At 42.5% G+C, this 22,771-nt stretch overlaps 1 protein-coding gene across 1 annotated transcript in view; it reads left to right on the top strand.

Moving 5' to 3' along the window:
* lrsam1 (leucine rich repeat and sterile alpha motif containing 1) overlaps nt 1-22,771 on the top strand; it is a 64,328-nt gene that overhangs the window by 34,632 nt on the left and 6,925 nt on the right. Inside the window, exons 15-20 of the mRNA XM_080418673.1 lie at nt 2,042-2,112; nt 5,480-5,579; nt 7,249-7,336; nt 10,446-10,520; nt 21,373-21,453; nt 22,085-22,180. Coding sequence (XP_080274799.1) covers nt 2,042-2,112; nt 5,480-5,579; nt 7,249-7,336; nt 10,446-10,520; nt 21,373-21,453; nt 22,085-22,180 — 511 coding nt within the window. The remainder of the gene's footprint in view (nt 1-2,041; nt 2,113-5,479; nt 5,580-7,248; nt 7,337-10,445; nt 10,521-21,372; nt 21,454-22,084; nt 22,181-22,771) is intronic.

The following is a 22,771-nucleotide window of genomic DNA, read 5'->3' as shown; positions in this document are numbered from 1 at the left end:
CACCCCCGCTAGGAGGCTAGCCGGTGGCAGTAGCTGAAAGCAGAGAGTAGCAAGCAGGAGCAACATGCAACACACAACATGCAACATGCACTGACTACAAGTACTTCTACGCACTACTGCACATGACGCATCACACACACCCTGTGCGCAAGCGCACGCACGCACCGCATCTGGTACTGCCAGACCCCTAGTGGTTGAAATCTGAATGGCCGGACTTTGCATGACGTTTGTGCAGAGGAAAAGAGGGACAGACCGACCGACCGACCGACCGACAAAGCCTCATGTAGGCCGACCCCTTGGGTCTGGCAAAAATGTTGTGATCCTTTTGCAGCGTGTTGCGTATAGATGTCCTCTAACCAAGCGTTTGCGCTTGGCATTTTGCGTCCGAACGTCCAGGGATGTTTTTTTCTGTGGCATGGCTTCGTAGATAGTGATGGAAGTTGTAGTTGTGGTAAAAAGTGTATGGCTATATGACGACTGATTTGTTAAGGCTCGATGCTATGATGACACATTAAGGTTAGACATCACAGTCCATATTTAGAGGATCCATATTTGGAGGCAAGTGGAGTGTTTGTGTGTTGACCAACCCCGGACAAAAAAAGTATATGGCCATATATGACGACTGATTTGTTAGGGCCCGATGCTACGATTACACATTGAGGTTAGACATCAGACATCAGAGTCCAAACTCGTCATCGTCCCCAAACATTTCCCTTGTCATCCCTTCTAAATAGTCCATTTCCTTCTCGTCCTTTAATGGTGTTCCTAAAATATTGACATCATCCACGTTTTTTCCCGTGCGCACCTTGTATTGTTCCACTTCTCTGTCTACCTGGTTGGCGTTTTCGTGGCTCGAGGTCAACACATCATTACCATCGTACCATCGCTCAAACACGTCATCGTCCCAAAACAGTTCAGCTGTCATCCCTTCTAAATAGTCAATGTCCTCCTCATCATTCAATGGTGTGTTTGGAAGATTAACATAATCTTCATCCTTGTCCACCTTGTATTGTTCCAATTCTTGTCTTTCTACCTGGCTGGATTTGCGTGGCTCAAAGTCAAGACACTATTGCGGCGCTCAAATTCATCATAGTCCTCCAACATTTCCTCTGTCATCCCTTCTAAATAGTCAATTTGCTCGTCGTCCTTTAGTGGTGTGTCTAACAGATTCACATCATCATCCTCTTTATCCTTGCCCACCTTGTATTGTTCAAGTTCTTCTCTATTTACCTGGCTGGTGTTTTCTTGGGTCAAAGTCAAGACACCATCGCTATTGCACCATCGTCCAAACTCGTCATCGTTAAGATGTAGTAGTAAGTAGTAGTAGTAGTGTAAGTACATTGAAGGCGGGAAAGAAGCCTATATTATAGCCAGAGCTCTGATTAACAGTCTGTGGCAAGTTTCGGGGCAAATGGAGTGATCATGTGTTGAGCAACCCCTGACATATTATGGAGGTCATTTCAATTAAAGTAGTAGGATTAACAATTTAATTGTGTTTTTTGGCGTTGAGGCCAAATAGATATTAATTTAATTTGGGGGTCCTTGGTATGAAAAAGTGTGAGATCCATTCCTCCATGTCAGTGTGATATAAAAGAAAAGCATGCTTAATAATGTCACTTAGATGATATTTAATCATTGTGATGTCATTTAGATGTTATTTAATCATTGTGATGTAATTTAGATGTTATTTAATCATTGTGATGTCATTTAGATGATATTTAATCATTGTGATGTCATTTAGATGATATTTAATCATTGTGATGTCATTTAGATGTTATTTAATCATTGTGATGTCATTTAGATGATATTTAATCATTGTGATGTCATTTAGATGATATTTAATCATTGTGATGTCATTTAGATGATATTTAATCATTGTGATGTCATTTAGATGTTATTTAATCATTGTGATGTCATTTAGATGTTATCTAATCATTGTGATGTCATTTAGATGTTATTTAATCATTGTGATGTCATTTAGATGATATTTAATCATTGTGATGTCATTTAGATGATATTTAAACTGTGGTGTCACCTGTAGGATCCACATGGAACTGCTGACTGCCATCACACAGGAAGAAGCCAATTCACTGAGGAAGAGAGAGGTGGCAGGTCAGTTATAGTTGTAATTATTATTATATTATTATAATTATTATAACTAGAGGCTCACATCTAGGCCCGATCATATCACAGTCCATCACAGTCCATATTTGTCAGTGGTAGCCTTACGGTTTTGACTGATCATGGTAATCGACTAATCGAATAAAAAGATACTGCGGCCAGAAAGAAGGAAAGCTGCTGTGGCTAAAATGTTAAGATGTAGGAGGAAATGTAGTTTTATATTAACCGTACAATATATAAGTACATTGAAGGCGGGAAAGAAGCCTATATTATAGCCAGAGCTCTGATCAACTGTTTGTGGCAAGTTTCGGGGCAAATGGAGTGATCGTGTGTTGAGCAACCCCGGACATATTTTGGAGGTCATTTCAATTAAAGTAGTAGGATTAGGTCAGTGATAGTTATTAAGGGGCCAAGGCCGTAGGGCCTAAGGACCCTTCTTGAAACTACCTTTTATTCTTCCGCCACTTTTTGCAGTTCAGGCTTAACCGTGCAGTCGTTTTTTACGAAACACAATATGTCACAGGGCTATGCCAAACGCCTAAGACACAATATGTCAGAGGGCTATGCCAAACGCCTAAGACACAATATGTCAGAGGGCTATGCCAAACGCCTAAGACACAATATGTCAGAGGGCTATGCCAAACGCCTAAGACACAATATGTCACAGGGCTATGCCAAACGCCTAAGACACAATATGTCAGAGGGCTATGCCAAACGCCTAAGACACAATATGTCAGAGGGCTATGCCAAACGCCTAAGACACAATATGTCAGAGGGCTATGCCAAACGCCTAAGACACAATATGTCAGAGGGCTATGCCAAACGCCTAAGACACGAAACTCACACAACAATAGAGTACAGAAGTCCTGACCGCACTCGTTCATCCTCTGGGTCGTAAAGTCATGTCTCTATGGAGAATAACATTGGGTCATCTTAGAATCGTCTCATATAAGAATTGTGGTCCAAAAATAAACAATAAACAAAGGCGATATTGTCAGGGAGGTGACTCTGTATCGTTTATATTATATATATATATATGGATATTATATATAGAGATTTTATATTATATATTATATCTATATAGATATTGTCAGGGAGGAGGCTCTGTATCGTTTATGATAGTCAGTCACTCATATGTGACTGAATACAATGAGACCTTCCCCAAGTCGATTTTGTGGAAACAGAGTAAAAATGAGAATTTAGCTTCTTTTTTTTTTTTTTGTGTTTTTCGTTTTTTTTTCATATTAAAACAGTTCGAATGTTAAAGAAGGTTTCTATTGCAAAATATAGTCGTGGGAGAATCATTAAATGGTTACATTTGTAGGGCAAAGTAGTCTCTACTAGGCTGCTTAGAGCGAGTCTCTGTGTTACTTTGCGTGTGGAGAGGGGGGTGGAGAAATACTCTGCCGAGATTTGCATAGAGTGGTTTCGATTGGTCCTGGCTAGGCTTTGTTCTCCGGTTTCTCTCTCTAGTACAGCCCCCAAAGTACAACGTGTTTCTGTTAGTAAACACACAGCAAGGCTTTCAACTCCACAAAACCGTCTTTGTTTTGGTCAGTAGCGAAAGTGTATTATTATTATTATGTTTTACTAAAGACGAGCAGCCTGCGCTACCGCGGGTGTGAGGAGAAAGGAACGACAGTACCATAACGTTAAGGAGAACTCCTTCTAACGCTAATCAGCTCTCCTGTCCTCTTTCCCTGTATTAGCACCGACTCATACTCCGAAAAACAGCAGATCTACAAGCTCACAACGGGTCACGTCTGGACGCGTTGTGAGCTTGTAGATCTGCTGTTTTCAGCGCGCGACACCGTCGTGCATAAGGAGCATAGATGAGGCTTTGACCAGTGTTGCCAAATCCGTTTATTATAAGCGACTTTGGTATTGTTTTTCTGTAAAGTAGATTGTACATATTGAGGGGCAAGAGGGGTCCTCTTGGCATGAAAATCTTTGGGAAAACATAAAACAATATTAGACAGTATTTAATATTAGACAGTTTGATTGACCTGCCCTAGTTGCTTATGTTGGCCTTATTTTTATAGACCTGGCTGCTTGTTTCTCTCCAGCAGAATCTGGCAACACTGGCTACGGCTAATAATAACGCTAGCTCCGTCTGTGATAACAGAGCCTGCTCCGGTCTGAACCATGCCCTCTGACTGGACGGTGGACAGAACTTTCTGTTACAGTAAAATCCATCTAAAAGTACCACCACACAACTGAAAAGTATCGCGACTATGACCACAAGTTAGAAACTCAAAGTGGTTATAACTTTGAGGCACAGCTGTTAACAATGCGATGTTAATACCAGCGGCCGTCATTGTTTTGGTATCGGGTAAAAGTATCGGGAGCTTTACTTTTAATGTACTGTTTCACTGTACATTTAGAAATGTAAAAGCAGGTCTGTCTTGTCAAGTGTGTTTCTAGTGTTGACAGCTAACCTACTGTCACTCCTGTAGGGGAGTGGTTAGGGGTGGGGGAGTGGTTAGGGGTGGGGGAGTGATTAGGGGTGGGGTTGAGTACCTATTGTCCCTCCCATTGTCACACCCATTTCTGGGCCACTGAGGTGCTAAAATCTCTAGGATCTTTGCAGGGCAATTTCTCTGCTTTGGGGTTTAAGGTTCAACAAGATTCAAATGACCACATCTTCTTTAAATATTGTCCAATTTCAATGAATGATACATCATATGAAAGCTTATATTCTCTACTTTAATAATCTGTAAAAAAATGGAAAATGATCACTTGCGGCATAAACCATTGTACCCAGTCACATATTTGAAACGGTCCGTTTCTGGCGAAAATGTAACTAATTTGGTGGAAGTAACATTATCGTTTTCTCACCGTCAGTTGATGCTTCAGTCAAATCGCCGGGGTCATTTGTTTATTTTTGGAACACAGTTCTTATTTGACGCGATATTAAACACGTCTAGAAAAAAAACAGATGACTGTGTTATGTTATGATTAATATGTTATGTTATGTTCTATTATATTACAGCTGTTCTATGACTGTGTTATGTTATGTTTAATATGTTATGTTATGTTCTATTATATTACAGCTGTTCTATGACTGTGTTATGTTATGTTTAATATGTTATGTTATGTTCTATTATATTACAGCTGTTCTATGACTGTGTTATGTTATGTTTAATATGTTATGTTATGTTCTATTATATTACAGCTGTTCTATGACTGTGTTATGTTATGATTAATATGTTATGTTATGTTCTATTATATTACAGCTGTTCTATGACTGTGTTATGTTATGTTTAATATGTTACGTTATGTTCTATTATATTACAGCTGTTCTATGACTGTGTTATGTTATGTTTAATATGTTATGTTATGTTCTATAATATTACAGCTGCCATGCAGAAGATGTTATCAGACAGCTGTTCTATGACTGTGCTTCAGGAGGCCAGTGATTTCCGCAGGCAGAACATGGTCTCTGAGGCGTTCAGGAGGTCTGCAAACATCTACGTCTATAAATCACAAACCAGTGGCGTGTGAATTCACATCATCATGTGTCTTCTAGACCGTCTGAATTCACACACATCAATCGTACCAAAACACAGTTGACTGCCAGTCAATGACACATCACTGGCTGCTATTTATATATTATTATATCACTACATAATGTTATATCATTGACCTAAATGGCGTTTTATCAACAAGGATAGGGTGATTATAAAAGGTAAAACTTAAGTTAAACTTAAAGAGTGACGCATTACTTTACCCGGGTTACATCTTCTGATAGTTCTGATAGTGAAATTCAACACACGTTGAAACAAAGGCAAAGATAAAGATAGCAAGGATTCAACAGTGATGTCGCTGTTATGAAACAGGAAGTAGCACGGACGACGCTGTTTATAAACCACAGTGACATCACTGACGAATCCTTGGTATATTCATGTGACCGACTCAACTTTTCTCCGCTCTTTGGAAAATCCTGGCGACGCAACGTTATAGATTCACGGTCTGTAGACCGGTGGTACATGTGCTGGTCTGTAGACCGGTGGTACATGTGCTGGTCTGTAGACCGGTGGTACATGTGCTGGTCTGTAGACCGGTGGTACATGTGCTGGTCTGTAGAACGGTGGTTGGGAACCCCTGCTATAGGCGAACTGCCTTTTCCCATACTGTTGAAGCACAAGGGGGCGGGGCTGGTGGGCTATGCTAGCGCAGTGAGTGGCAGACAGTTGGGGCAAACACAGTCCCCACAACATCATTTACGATTCTGTGCCTATCGGTACATAACTCGGACGGCGCTTAGTCGACTAGCAGACCATCGGCCGGTCGTCGCGGGCACTCGCGCCTGGACTGGAGGCGCTCGGGCGCGACTCGTCGGCCTCAAGGTCTGCTGAGTCGGCGCGCCTCCGTCATGGTCCAAAACTATACTTTATCGGCGAAAAAAAGTAGTCCGCGGTTGTTTGAAAAAGTATTGTCCCAAGCGGGAATCGAACACGGACTCCCATAGGTAGTGGATCGGTAGTCCAATGATTATCGAGGTGCGCCACTGAGGCCGGTGCTGAGATTGGGTATTCGGGCTGTATTAGAATGTGACGTCCTAACTCTTCTAATGTAGAGGAAAGAAGTCCCCGCCCGCGCGCCCGCCCAATAGGGGAAGCCTCGCCCCTTCGGGGCGAGTCTTCCCAACAGTATGGGAGAAGGCAGTTCGCCTGCTATAGGGCATAGCAGTGGCGGCCATTTTGTGGTCCCACAGGTAGAAAACCCATTCATTTCTCCCATAGAGATTTCCGAAAATATTTATATGAATTATTTTAAGCCTGGAACCAAGCCATCCAGGATCCTGGTGAATCATGACCATAAGACATTTGAATATTTAATTATATTATATACTATATTTAATAAATACCCCTTTTTTTGGCGGTTTTCAAATATCCTTTGACACAGAATCAAATGCTTTATGGTCATGATTCACCAGGATCCTGGATGTCTTGGTTCCAGGCTTAAATATTTAAATATTTTCTGAAATCTCTATGGGAAAAATGGGGGGAAAAACACAAAATGGCCGCCACTGCTATGTCCTATTGTACTGCTCAGAGTTTGTCTCCTCTATTGTCTTGTCTATTGTCTTGTCTATTGTCTTCTCTATTGTCTTCTGTGTTGCAGTGCTCAGAGTTTGGACAGGAGGTTTGACCAGATTCTGTCTCTACAACAACTGGACAAATCCAAAGCCATCGCACACATCTTAGAAGAGGTACACTGCATGTACACTACACACATGTACTACACACACTACACACACATGTACTGCATGTACACTACACACATATACAGTACTACACACACTACACACACATGTACTGCATGTACACTACACACATACTACACACAGTGCAATTTACAATGTAGGCATTTATGAGACGCTCTTAACCCAGAGCGACTTGCAGTTTCATTAGTAAATAATCAGCTCAAAATCTTTTTATCAAGTCACTCTGTATTAACCCCACCTAAGTCTGGTTTTAGAACTAAACACCTAAGTCTGGTTTTTAGAACTAAACACCTAAGTCTGTTTTTAGAACTAAACACCTAAGTCTGGTTTTAGAACTAAACACCTAAGTCTGTTTTTAGAACTAAACACCTAAGTCTGGTTTTAGAACTAAACACCTAAGTCTGGTTTTAGAACTAAACACCTAAGTCTGGTTTTAGAACTAAACACTTAAGTCTGGTTTTAGAACTAAACACCTAAGTCTGGTTTTAGAACTAAACATCTAAGTCTGGTTTTAGAACTAAACACCTAAGTCTGGTTTTAGAACTAAACACCTAAGTCTGGTTTTAGAACTAAACACCTAAGTCTGGCACAATCACAGCCATGACCCTAGTAGTCCATGAGCCAGAGCCCCAAAATTGAGCAATGATTATCGAAAGAGTGGGAAAAATCATACCTATATTAAATTGTTTATAGGGTCATTATAAGTAAATAAATATATGATAACTTTTCCACAGGAGCAGCTTTTTCATATTTATCACACATTTTATTTTCCCCATACGTACATGACAAAAACAAACAGGTGAAAAACAGTTATCATAATGAAACTTCCCCAGTTGATTACTTACATGAAGACAATGATTTATCGTATTACAAGTTTTCTGACATTGTATATTTAAATATGCAAATTAGGCATTTAGTCCATGAGCCAGTGCCCCAAAATTGAGCCAGATATTGAATATTCCCTCGTTAAAAACCTTTGACTCCAACATCTTAACTAAATGAAATAAGAATGTTGACTCTGGCTTTGTCCAATGTTCCAATGTTGATTCTGGAAAGTTATGCAAATTTGGGTATATTTTCCTATTGCCTAATTCGCATATTTAAATATACAATTTCAGAAAACTTGTAATACGATAAATTATTGTCTTCATGTAAGTAATCAACTGGGGAAGTTTCATTATGATAACTATTTTTTAAATGTTGTCATTTTTTCACCTGTCATGTACGTATGGGGACAAATATGAAAAAGCTGCTCCTGTGGAAAGGTTATCATATATTTATTTACTTATATTGACCCTATAAACACTTTAATATAGGTATGGTTTTGCCCACTCTTTCGATAATGAAATCTTGTCTGGCTCATGGACGTTGTAAATGATAGCGTTTCTGCCATGGCTAAAAGAAAACACTGCACTGCACCATTCATAGATTTATCTAAAGCATTTGACACGGTTGTCTATGCACTTCTATTCAATATTTTACACAGAACCCAAGGTTCACCCAAACCTCTTCGCCGAAAATAGCAGATCTACAAGCTCACAAGGCGGCGTGGACACATTTTGAGCTTGTAGATCTGCTATTTTCACAATATTTATCTGTGGTACCACATCAAACTAAATGTAACGCCTCAACTCCTACATTCCTACTGGGGGGGGTCCCCAGTTCAAATATGATTGTTTTGGGGGTCCTCAGTTCAAATATGATTGTTTTGGGGGGTCCCCAGTTCAAATATGATAGTTTTGGGGGTCCTCAGTTCAAATATGATTGTTTTGGGGGGTCCCCAGTTCAAATATGATAGTTTTGGGGGTCCTCAGTTCAAATATGATTGTTTTTGGGGGGATTAGATAGTGTTATAATAATGCAGTGTGATGTGAGAGTGGCGGTCTACACTCCTGAATCACTGCCCTCTAGCATCATGGTCTTAATAATCAGCATCATCTTTAAAATAATAATAATATTAACTAGAAAATGTGCTCCTCGGAGCACAAGTCTCCGCCAGCAGTTTTTGGTGTTCTGCAGGGGCGACTGAATATGTAGTGTCTGCATCTAAAAGATGTTCTTCTTGAAGCAATGTCTCCTTCTCTCTGTTTCTTAGCTTTGGCCTTCTGCGCCTTTGCGTCTTCACCAGGTTTCAGATGCTCATTTGCTGCTTCTTTAGTTTGCATAATGGGAGTTAGTTACATTGTGTGATCTCAGCCTCCTATTTATATATTTATATTACATATTGTGATGTCACGTAAAACTGACCAATGTTAGGTGTTCTCAGAGGAACACACACACGCACGGATGGGTGATTTGTACTGCAAGGTACTGTTGGTAGAATGTGCGTGGTTTTTGGTGTTCTGCAGGGGCGACTGAATATGTAGTGTTTGCATCTAAAAAATCTTCTTCTTGAAGCAATGTGTCATATGGGAGTGGTCGTAATTGACTGGTTTGTTCAAATGCTTGTCTGTCTTCTTCATCTTCATTGTCTTGAACAGTTTCAGCAGTTGATTGGTGTGTTTGATCTATGTCAGTTTTCTCTAGTGCTACATAATGTATTTGATCAAGGTGGCCAATTGTTACAGTATTAAGACTTCGGCCTTGTTGTGGGATCAATTCAACTCTATAGTCCTCTTCTGTGTTACTGTTGTAGATGAGTATGCTTTCTTAGCTTTGGCCTTCTGCGCCTTTGCTTGACCAATGTTAGGTGTTCTCAGAGGGACACACACACGCACGGACGGGTGATTTGGACTGGAAGGTACTGTTCCAATCAAGACTGATTGATCCTGTCTTACCTCACTTCAAAAAGTAAAGGCTTTTTGAAGTGACACACCTATTTATAGGATTTTATTTCGTCATGCGTCCCTCTAGCCAATCAAAGGCATTGGTGTCAACATATTGACACGTGTCACGTGGAGCTTGACCAATGTTAGCTTGGCTAACAATGTTTGCTCACATACGGCAGGACGAAGCGAAAACATACTCTCCACCTACGGCGGAGACAATAATATTAATAATTGTCCTGTGTAGGAGGAGATGCAGAAAGCTTAATAATAATAATAATAATAATAATAATAATAACATTAATAACAGTAATAATTGTCCTGTGTAGGAGGAGATGCAGAAAGCTGCCTTTGAGGCCCTACAGCTGCAGAAGGACAGCGTGCACGGATTCATACGCAGCCAGGTACGTATCATATATCATATATCCATATTCCATAAATCATGTATCATGTATTGAAACCAGCAGCGGTTCCGGTAGGAGACAAAGAGTCTCCTTTGTGTCTCCTACCGGAACCGCTGCTGGTCATCAAATTATTGTCTTATCGTCTCCATGGGGTGAACTATCCCTTTAACCCCTAACTGCCTGACTATAGACGAATCCACGGAGCGCTGCCCTGCGCGCTAACATTGCTGCGGTGTCAACGCTCCACGGACAAGACACCGCAGCAATGGCCGCCTACAGGCAGCTACAGGCAGCTACAGGCAGCTACAGGCAGCTACAGGCGCCTACAGGCAGCTACAGGCAGCTACAGGCAGCGCGTCTGTGGATTCGCCTATATAAGTGATATATGTACAAATGATGGGGGGGGGGGGGGCAGCAAGTAATGTTGTGAGTACTGGGAGCTGATGGTAGGTTTTGTAAGTACTGGGAGCTGATGGTAGGTGTTGTAAGTACTAGGAGCTGATGGTAGGTGTTGTAAGTACTGGGAGCTGATGGTAGGTGTTGTAAGTACTAGGAGCTGATGGTAGGTGTTGATGGTAGGTGTTGTAAGTACTAGGAGCTAATGGTAGGTGTTGATGGTAGGTGTTGTAAGTACTAGGAGCTGATGGTAGGTGTTGTAAGTACTGGGAGCTGATGGTAGGTGTTGATGGTAGGTGTTGTAAGTACTAGGAGCTGATGGTAGGTGTTGTAAGTACTAGGAGCTGATGGTAGGTGTCGTTGTAAGTACTAGGAGCTGATGGTAGGTGTTGTAAGTACTAGGAGCTGATGGTAGGTGTTGTAAGTACTGGGAGCTGATGGTAGGTGTTGATGGTAGGTGTTGTAAGTACTAGGAGCTGATGGTAGGTGTTGTAAGTACTGGGAGCTGATGGTAGGTGTCGTTGTAAGTACTAGGAGCTGATGGTAGGTGTTGTAAGTACTAGGAGCTGATGGTAGGTGTTGTAAGTACTGGGAGCTGATGGTAGGTGTTGATGGTAGGTGTTGTAAGTACTAGGAGCTGATGGTAGGTGTTGTAAGTACTGGGAGCTGATGGTAGGTGTTGTAAGTACTAGGAGCTGATGGTAGGTGTTGTAAGTACTAGGAGCTGATGGTAGGCGTTGTAAGTACTAGAAGCTGATGGTAGGTGTTGTAAGTACTAGAAGCTGATGGTAGGTGTTGTAAGTACTAGGAGCTGATGGTAGGTGTTGTAAGTACTAGAAGCTGATGGTAGGTGTTGTAAGTACTGGGAGCTGATGGTAGGTGTTGTAAGTACTGGGAGCTGATGGTAGGTGTTGTAAGTACTATGAGCTGATGGTAGGTGTTGTAAGTACTAGGAGCTGATGGTAGGTGTTGTAAGTACTAGAAGCTGATGGTAGGTGTTGTAAGTACTAGAAGCTGATGGTAGGTGTTGTAAGTACTAGGAGCTGATGGTAGGTGTTGTAAGTACTAGAAGCTGATGGTAGGTGTTGTAAGTACTGGGAGCTGATGGTAGGTGTTGTAAGTACTAGGAGCTGATGGTAGGTGTTGTAAGTACTAGGAGCTGATGGTAGGTGTTGTAAGTACTAGAAGCTAATGGTAGGTGTTGTAAGTACTAGAAGCTGATGGTAGGTGTTGTAAGTACTGGGAGCTGATGGTAGGTGTTGTAAGTACTAGGAGCTGATGGTAGGTGTTGTAAGTACTAGGAGCTGATGGTAGGTGTTGTAAGTACTAGAAGCTGATGGTAGGTGTTCTAAGTACTGGGAGCTGATGGTAGGTGTTGTTGTAAGTACTAGGAGCTGATGGTAGGTGTTGTAAGTACTGGGAGCTGATGGTAGGTGTTGTAAGTACTAGGAGCTGATGGTAGGTGTTGTTGTAAGTACTAGGAGCTGATGGTAGGTGTTGTAAGTACTGGGAGCTGATGGTAGGTGTTGTAAGTACTAGGAGCTGATGGTAGGTGTCGTTGTAAGTACTAGGAGCTGATGGTAGGTGTTGTAAGTACTGGGAGCTGATGGTAGGTGTTGTAAGTACTGGGAGCTGATGGTAGGTGTTGATGGTAGGTGTTGTAAGTACTAGGAGCTGATGGTAGGTGTTGTAAGTTCTGGGAGCTGATGGTAGGTGTTGTAAGTACTAGGAGCTGATGGTAGGTGTTGTAAGTACTAGGAGCTGATGGTAGGTGTTGTTGTGAACAGGGCTTATTATTTATAATAGGGTACGATGAAGTGTGAACAGGGCTTATTATTTATAATAGGGTACGATGAAGTTAGAACAGGGCTTATTATTTATAATAGGGTACGATGAAGTTAGAACAGGGCTTATTATTTATAATAGGGTACGATGAAGTGTGAACAGGGCTTATTATTTATAATAGGGTACGATGAAGTGTGAACAGGGCTTATTATTTATAATAGGGTACGATGAAGTGTGAACAGGGCTTATTATTTATAATAGGGTACGATGAAGTTAGAACAGTGCTTATTATTTATAATAGGGTACGATGAAGTGTGAACAGGGCTTATTATTTATAATAGGGTACGATGAAGTGTGAACAGGGCTTATTATTTATAATAGGGTACGATGAAGTTAGAACAGGGCTTATTATTTATAATAGGGTACGATGAAGTTAGAACAGGGCTTATTATTTATAATAGGGTACGATGAAGTGTGAACAGGGCTTATTATTTATAATAGGGTACGATGAAGTTAGAACAGGGCTTATTATTTATAATAGGGTACGATGAAGTGTGAACAGGGCTTATTATTTATAATAGGGTACGATGAAGTTAGAACAGGGCTTATTATTTATAATAGGGTACGATGAAGTGTGAACAGGGCTTATTATTTATAATAGGGTACGATGAAGTGTGAACAGGGCTTATTATTTATAATAGGGTACGATGAAGTGTGAACAGGGCTTATTATTTATAATAGGGTACGATGAAGTGTGAACAGGGCTTATTATTTATAATAGGGTACGATGAAGTGTGAACAGGGCTTCACACGGTCATCATCTCATTGATCGCTTTCATGCAGCTTCTTATTTTATTTAGTTTTTATCTCCATATCGTCCTCAGATCAAGCTTCATATTATAGTTGTGTCTCAGCTCTGGTCCATAGCGTTAGAAGGAGTTCTCCTTAACGCAATGAGACTTTCCATCCTTTCCCCTCACACCCCGGTAGAGCCTCTCGTCTTTAGTCAAAATAAAACATGCACTTTAGCTACTCATCAAAACAAAGAGGGATTTATGGAGTTCAAAGCCTACTTTACTTAGTGGAAACACTCTGAGCCCCCACCTCACTACTCTATTTAGTGGAACACTCTGAGCCCCCACCTCACTACTCTGCTTAGTAGGGTTGTAGTCGAGACCACCTAAAGCGAGTCCAAGTCAAGACCAAGTCCGAGGGGGGGCGAGTCCGAGTCAAGACCGAGTCCGAGAGGCCAGGGAGGGGGTCGAGACCGAGTCGAGACCGAGACCAGATTTTTTTTTTTTTTAATCTTATTTGATAGAACATTTTCAAATCAGCCTCATGGTGGCGCTATGACAGGCCACAGGAAACTTTGCACACTCCCTAGAGGCCAAGGAAAAACCCTTGCCCTACATTTTTCACATCTGCCTGTTAGAGCGCCACCAGGAGGCTGACTTTTGTAAAACAAAATTGTTGCTATTACTCCTTCAGATTCTGTCCAAATATCACGCAAATCAGTACACAGTATCTCTATAGTCATGTGATCAAGACGGATGTGTCCGATATTTCATATTGCATCCTAATTTGCTAACATTAGCTTCCAAAGTTGCAGGATAGGTCAGTTTGGAACAAAATGCCTCAAATCATGAACGCAGCGTGCGACTTCCGTGAAATTTTCCACACACATTCCCACTAGAAATGCCGCCCTTATCACATTGGCCTGTTATAGTGCCACCAGGAAGCCACAATAACCTACCTGACCTGGCGGAGACCTGTGCTCCGAGGAGCCCTTTTTCTAGTTTTGTTTTGTTTTTATTTTGACATTTAAAAAAATCTTTGCATCTTTTAACACATTGAATGCCAATCGCGTAGATCTACGCGAACCTATTTAAAGCCGCAGCGTGCCAGTCGCGTAGATCTACGCGAACCGCCGATTCCCATGTTAATCGCCCAAGGTGCACTTTCCGAATTTTTTTGATCCATTTCCGTTTCCGGTTTTCGGTCGGAAACGGAATTATTCGGGTTCCGGTTTTTTCGATCGTATCCGCTTCCTGTCTGGGATCCTGTTTAAAACTCGATTTTCTCGGTTTGTTGTTTTTCTCCTCGCTGATCACTGTTTAGCGTGTATCGGCTGTAGCTTCAAGATGGCGGCTCGCATTTGGAAACTGTTTTCGCTGGACGTTTCTCACGGATCCGCTGTGTGTTTAGAACCAAATGAACGCGCACTTTTAACTTATTTAGCGAGGTCTGTGGCGACATGATAAAAACAAAAAAACAACAATAAAACGCTGGCACTGGTGAGTACATTATGAGATTAAACTCTGGCATGGAATGTGTTAAAGAGCTGGTGCCATGTTTTTGCACTTTTTCTGTTTTTCATGTGTCTATGAGGTTGATAGAACTTCATTAAGCCCCCCGGTGGTGTTTTTATGGTGTTTTATGTCTTCTCTGACTATTTGGAGTTTCTTCCTGGAGGCTGAAACCTTGAGGGTCAAACGTGCCAATAGAGAAACAGCGCTTTAGTGACATCACAAAGCCATACCCTCCCCCTCATTATCATAACACAACAGGTGTGGGCATGAGGAGGAGGAGGGACTAGGACAGGTGGGTGGTGCTAAGGTGGTGGAGGAGGTGCTAAGGTGAGAACCAGGTATACTTAATGAACTGGAGGCGTGTCCACATAAAAACAACATTTTAACACTTACTGTATGTACACTTTTTTTTTTTTTTTTAATCCTTACATAATAATCATACCTTATGATCAGGTTTTAGGGTTGAAAAATATCATGGCACCGCATCTTTAATGAATGGCAGAGCAATTAGCTATTTAGTTATTTTTACTGAATTAATTACATCTCAATGTAAACCTAGACTAAACAACAATGACCAAATTGACCAATGAGCCATTATCATCATTACACATTAATGTTCCTTACAGACAGAACAATGAAAACTACTCTCCTTTAATGACAAGGAGCCATCATTACATACTGTAGCACATCGATATGTGCTACTTTAATGACTGAATTACATGTGAATGGTAAAGTTATTGACCAATCAATGACTAAGTCTCACACCCCAGCAATGAATCAGTGTTTCAAACACTGGTGAGACATTCAATTTAAACGCACTGTCATTCAATATGCGTTTGCATCTTCAGTTTTAAAATATGTAAACGTCATAATAACAGGCTACAGTAGTTATATATATATTTTAAAAAAAAGCAGATCTACAAGCTCACAATGCGTCCCATGACGCATTGTGACCAGGCCTGGAATTTCATCATTTTAGGCCAGGGGCAAGGCCACTTGGCCGTTTGTCATTTTTTTAGGGCACAAAGGCCAAATGCCAGGGCATTTTTTTTAAAGTCCACGGACATAATGAATTTAATTTGAAGGTTAAGGATGATTTTATTTTAATATAGTACAAGAATAGTATAACTATCTGTGTAATATAACCCATATTGGCAAATGACCAATATTTGTACTAAGTTATATTGGTCTCAATATTTGTCACATTCAGCCCTGGACTTCACTGACTGAAGTAGGGGTCATATGAATCACATTAGATTCACAGATTTTATGTATTTTCCCCACAAATTATTTTCACTCAAATTAAATGTGATTGAACTTGCACTAACAATTACTTTAGTTGATTTTGCACTATTTAAAATATAATATTTCTTAATTATTAATAATTGAAGCTTGTAGATTGGCTATTTTCACCAGTTTTTAAATAATAATAAAAAAAAGGAACATACAAGGTTTCCACCCAACAGCGACGGTTCTGTATCAGTACATGAGTCAGTTTTAGCATATTTCATTCTAATTGGCTACGATGACTGCCTATGAATTTCATGGCCTGGGTAGGTAAACCTGGCCTGGCGGAGATATGCCCTGTTGCGCACAGCAGAACAACAGGTGAAGGCAATGAACTTAAACGAGGACTGTGCTGTGCAGCAAAAATGGCTCAAACTATGTCAAACTGTCACATAGCTGAAATAAACTTTCCATTTAGATCATTGTTGACAAACAAACAGAACATGGATGTTGTTTGCAAAAGGATTATTTATTTCTTGTCCATTTGTTTGTGAGGTGAGATCACAGCTTCTCTCTACTTTTGTGTGATATTGATAGCCTATAACTTTGAATTTGTTTGCAGTTCATTTCTATTGCTTACTGGATATTAAGACTCTAATAATTTTGGGATTTCGCTGTATTTTGTCAAATGTATTAATCTATATTTTTCTGTTGATCAAGCGTCGGGTTTTGTGATTTAGATGCGCACACGCGCTGTCAGCCACTGGCAATCAATAATGTGCGCAAGGAAACCTTACTGAAAGCCGTCTCTAATCATCTTTAGAGAATCTCGTTTATTAAAACAACCACAGGCTACACAGTGAACACACAATAAATAAATAAATAAACACCTGGAAAGCTTGCGCTGTTAGTGGAAATAATTTAAAAATAATATAAACTAGAGGGACATGGCAGAGTGTGTTCTGCTGCTGCTGCTGCGCTGTCAACCACGAGATGATGCGCTCCAAGACAGCTGTCCATAAGCGCCAGACAGCTCTCTTAGAATGTTAATGTGAATAGGCTCCTCATAATATGGGTAGGTATAATAAAATTATTTCATTGCATTGCAGTGACTTGGTCTTGGACTCGAGTGGACTCGTGGGGGCAGAGTCCCGAGTCCCTTAGTCCGAGTCCGAGTCAAGACCGAGTCAAATTATGGGCGAGACCGAGACAAGACCGAGTAAATCAAAAAGCTCGAGACCGAGACCGGTCTCGAGTACTACAACCCTACTGCTTAGTGGAACACTCTGAGCCCCCACCTCACTACTCTATTTAGTGGAAACACTCTGAGCCTCCACCTCACTACTCTACTTAGTGGAACACTCTGAGCCCCCACCTCACTACTCTATTTAGTGGAAACACTCTGAGCCTCCACCTCACTACTCTGCTTAGTGGAAACACTCTGAGCCCCCACCTCACTACTCTATTTAGTGGAAACACTCTGAGCCCCCACCTCACTACTCTACTTAGTGGAACACTCTGAGCCTCCACCTCACTACTCTACTTAGTGGAACACTCTGAGCCTCCACCTCACTACTCTACTTAGTGGAACACTCTGAGCCCCCACCTCACTACTCTATTTAGTGGAAACACTCTGAGCCCCCACCTCACTACTCTACTTAGTGGAAACACTCTGAGCCCCCACCTCACTACTCTACTTAGTGGAACACTCTGAGCCCCCACCTCACTACTCTATTTAGTGGAAACACTCTGAGCCTCCACCTCACTACTCTACTTAGTGGAACACTCTGAGCCCCCACCTCACTACTCTATTTAGTGGAAACACTCTGAGCCCCCACCTCACTACTCTACTTAGTGGAAACACTCTGAGCCCCCACCTCACTACTCTACTTAGTGGAACACTCTGAGCCCCCACCTCACTACTCTATTTAGTGGAAACACTCTGAGCCTCCACCTCACTACTCTACTTAGTGGAACACTCTGAGCCCCCACCTCACTACTCTATTTAGTGGAAACACTCTGAGCCTCCACCTCACTACTCTGCTTAGTGGAACACTCTGAGCCCCCACCTCACTACTCTATTTAGTGGAAACACTCTGAGCCTCCACCTCACTACTCTGCTTAGTGGAACACTCTGAGCCCCCACCTCACTACTCTATTTAGTGGAAACACTCTGAGCCCCCACCTCACTACTCTATTTAGTGGAAACACTCTGAGCCCCCACCTCACTACTCTACTTAGTGGAACACTCTGAGCCTCCACCTCACTACTCTATTTAGTGGAAACACTCTGAGCCTCCACCTCACTACTCTGCTTAGTGGAACACTCTGAGCCCCCACCTCACTACTCTATTTAGTGGAAACACTCTGAGCCCCCACCTCACTACTCTACTTAGTGGAACACTCTGAGCCCCCACCTCACTACTCTACTTAGTGAAACACTCTGAGCCCCCACCTCACTACTCTACTTAGTGAAACACTCTGAGCCCCCACCTCACTACTCTACTTAGTGAAACACTCTGAGCCCCCACCTCACTACTCTACTTAGTGAAACACTCTGAGCCTCCACCTCACTACTCTACTTAGTGGAACACTCTGAGCCCCCACCTCACTACTCTACTTAGTGGAACACTCTGAGCCTCCACCTCACTACTCTACTTAGTGAAACACTCTGAGCCCCCACCTCACTACTCTACTTAGTGAAACACTCTGAGCCTCTACCTCACTACTCTACTTAGTGGAACACTCTGAGCCTCCACCTCACTACTCTACTTAGTGGAACACTCTGAGCCTCCACCTCACTACTCTACTTAGTGGAACACTCTGAGCCCCCACCTCACTACTCTACTTAGTGAAACACTCTGAGCCCCCACCTCACTACTCTACTTAGTGAAACACTCTGAGCCTCTACCTCACTACTCTACTTAGTGGAACACTCTGAGCCCCCACCTCACTACTCTACTTAGTGGAACACTCTGAGCCCCCACCTCACTACTCTACTTAGTGGAACACTCTGAGCCTCCACCTCACTACTCTACTTAGTGGAACACTCTGAGCCCCCACCTCACTACTCTACTTAGTGAAACACTCTGAGCCCCCACCTCACTACTCTACTTAGTGAAACACTCTGAGCCTCTACCTCACTACTCTACTTAGTGAAACACTCTGAGCCCCCACCTCACTACTCTACTTAGTGAAACACTCTGAGCCTCCACCTCACTACTCTACTTAGTGAAACACTCTGAGCCTCCACCTCACTACTCTACTTAGTGAAACACTCTGAGCCCCCACCTCACTACTCTACTTAGTGAAACACTCTGAGCCTCCACCTCACTACTCTATTTAGTGGAAACACTCTGAGCCCCCACCTCACTACTCTACTTAGTGGAACACTCTGAGCCCCCACCTCACTACTCTATTTAGTGGAAACACTCTGAGCCTCCACCTCACTACTCTACTTAGTGGAACACTCTGAGCCCCCACCTCACTACTCTACTTAGTGGAACACTCTGAGCCCCCACCTCACTACTCTACTTAGTGGAACACTCTGAGCCCCCACCTCACTACTCTACTTAGTGGAACACTCTGAGCCCCCACCTCACTACTCTATTTAGTGGAAACACTCTGAGCCTCCACCTCACTACTCTACTTAGTGGAACACTCTGAGCCCCCACCTCACTACTCTACTTAGTGGAACACTCTGAGCCCCCACCTCACTACTCTATTTAGTGGAAACACTCTGAGCCTCCACCTCACTACTCTACTTAGTGGAACACTCTGAGCCCCCACCTCACTACTCTACTTAGTGGAACACTCTGAGCCTCCACCTCACTACTCTACTTAGTGAAACACTCTGAGCCTCCACCTCACTACTCTACTTAGTGAAACACTCTGAGCCTCCACCTCACTACTCTGCTTAGTGGAACACTCTGAGCCCCCACCTCACTACTCTACTTAGTGGAACACTCTGAGCCCCCACCTCACTACTCTATTTAGTGGAAACACTCTGAGCCCCCACCTCACTACTCTATTTAGTGGAACACTCTGAGCCTCCACCTCACTACTCTACTTAGTGAAACACTCTGAGCCTCCACCTCACTACTCTACTTAGTGGAACACTCTGAGCCTCTACCTCACTACTCTACTTAGTGAAACACTCTGAGCCTCCACCTCACTACTCTACTTAGTGAAACACTCTGAGCCTCCACCTCACTACTCTACTTAGTGGAACACTCTGAGCCTCTACCTCACTACTCTACTTAGTGAAACACTCTGAGCCTCCACCTCACTACTCTACTTAGTGAAACACTCTGAGCCTCCACCTCACTACTCTACTTAGTGAAACACTCTGAGCCCCCACCTCACTACTCTACTTAGTGAAACACTCTGAGCCTCCACCTCACTACTCTACTTAGTGAAACACTCTGAGCCCCCACCTCACTACTCTACTTAGTGGAACACTCTGAGCCCCCACCTCACTACTCTACTTAGTGGAACACTCTGAGCCTCCACCTCACTACTCTGCTTAGTGGAACACTCTGAGCCCCCACCTCACTATTCTACTTAGTGGAAACACTCTGAGGTGGGGGCTCAGAGTGTTCCACTAAGTAGAGTAGTGAGGTGGGGGCTCAGAGTCTTTCCACTAAGTAGAGTAGTGAGGTGGGGGCTCAGAGTCTTTCCACTAAGTAGAGTAGTGAGGTGGGGGCTCAGAGTCTTTCCACTAAGTAGAGTAGTGAGGTGGGGGCTCAGAGTGTTTCACTAAGTAGAGTAGTGAGGTGGGGGCTCAGAGTCTTTCCACTAAGTAGAGTAGTGAGGTGGGGGCTCAGAGTCTTTCCACTAAGTAGAGTAGTGAGGTGGGGGCTCAGAGTGTTTCCACTAAGTAGAATAGACTTTCAACATCTTAAAACCTTTTTAAATTTTGCTGAGAAGCAAAAGTGTATATATTTTTTTGACTAAAGACGAGAGGTTGAGCAGCCTGTGGTGCAAAGGCTTGAAAGTCCCATAGCGTTAAGGAGAACTCCTTCAACGCTATGGACCAGATCTCCATATCGTCCTCAGATCAAGCTTCATATAGTTGTATCTCCATATCGTCCTCAGATCAAGCTTCATATAGTTGTATCTCCATATCGTCCTCAGATCAAGCTCATAGAGGCTGAGTTAATGCAGCTGACCAAACTGGAGGTAAAGAGACGAACCCTGGACGCTGAGAGCCTTCAGGTCGGTTTGACCAACACTTATTTCACCTCACTTTGCTCTTTGTGTTTGTTTGTTTATTTGTTTGTTTGTTTGTTTGTTTGTTTGTTTGTTTGTTTGTTTGTTTGTTTGTTTGTTTGTTTGTTTGTTTGTTTCATTGCAATGCCTTTCCTTTGGTTCTTATCTGCTCTCCATGCCATCCCAACCTTCACTAAACATCTCACCACCTCCCTGACAGGGAGCAGGAACCACCTCTCTGGGTCTATAGGAGGTTTTTAGGACCCATTAGAACCCATTAGAACCTATTACATCCCTCTGCGTGTTTTCTCTGCCAGTATGGCTCAGTTTGTACTCAGACTCTACACTGTGTGTGTGTGTGTGTGTGTGTGTGTGTGTGTGTGTGTGTGTGTGTGTGTGTGTGTGTGTGTGTGTGTGTGTGTGTGTGTGTGTGTGTGTGTGTGTGTGTGTGTGTGTGTGCGTGTGTCAGTCATTGTGTACCCAGACTCTACACACCCCTTAAGTCACTTTATTTAGACCTTATTATTCACCATTTTATTGAATGAGGCCCAATGTTTGTCCTACACATGAAAATGTTACTTTGTACTGTTGTGTGTGTGTGTGTGTGTGTGTGTGTGTGTGTGTGTGTGTGTTATAGGAGGTGCTAGGGGAGCAGAGGGAGGCGCTCAGTGACATATTACAGCAGCTGCTGAAGCAGAAGGATCAGAGGGAGGCGGAGCTCAAGCTGGTTCTGGTGAGTTTCTCCCAAACAGCGGGTCAGGGCCCATGTTTGGGTCACAGACTGCAGGTTTATGGGTCAAACAGCGGGTCAGGGCCCATGTTTGGGTCACAGACTACAGGTTTATGGGTCAAACAGCGGGTCAGGGCCCATGTTTGGGTCACAGACTGCAGGTTTATGGGTCAAACAGCGGGTCAGGGCCCATGTTTGGGTCACAGACTGCAGGTTTATGGGTCAAACAGCGGGTCAGGGCCCATGTTTGGGTCACAGACTGCAGGTTTATGGGTCACAAGTAAAGATCCTCTTAAAGGAGAAAAACTTTTCATTTCAAGGGTATTTCCATGAAGAAGAAAAAAAGACGAACGAAGAAGTAGTGAAAATAGCAGCTCCACAAGCTTGTTGTGAGCTTATAGATCTGCTATTCCTAAAAACCATTACATACAACATCCTCCACCAGTTATTCCTCTTCACCAATGAGCACAATTTGATGAAAATAGTTTTTTAGAGAAATAGTAATAGTACGTCAACAGAACTTTTAAAAAGATGTGAAACAAACAAACAAACAAACAATTATCATTCTAGTAATACTTTGTTTCTGGCCCAGAA

Source organism: Gymnoscopelus braueri (assembly GCF_963280865.1).
Source record: "Gymnoscopelus braueri genome assembly, chromosome: 22".
Taxonomy (NCBI): domain Eukaryota; kingdom Metazoa; phylum Chordata; class Actinopteri; order Myctophiformes; family Myctophidae; genus Gymnoscopelus; species Gymnoscopelus braueri.
Note: the sequence above shows the minus strand (reverse complement) of the source record. Positions and strands in the feature narration are given on the sequence as shown.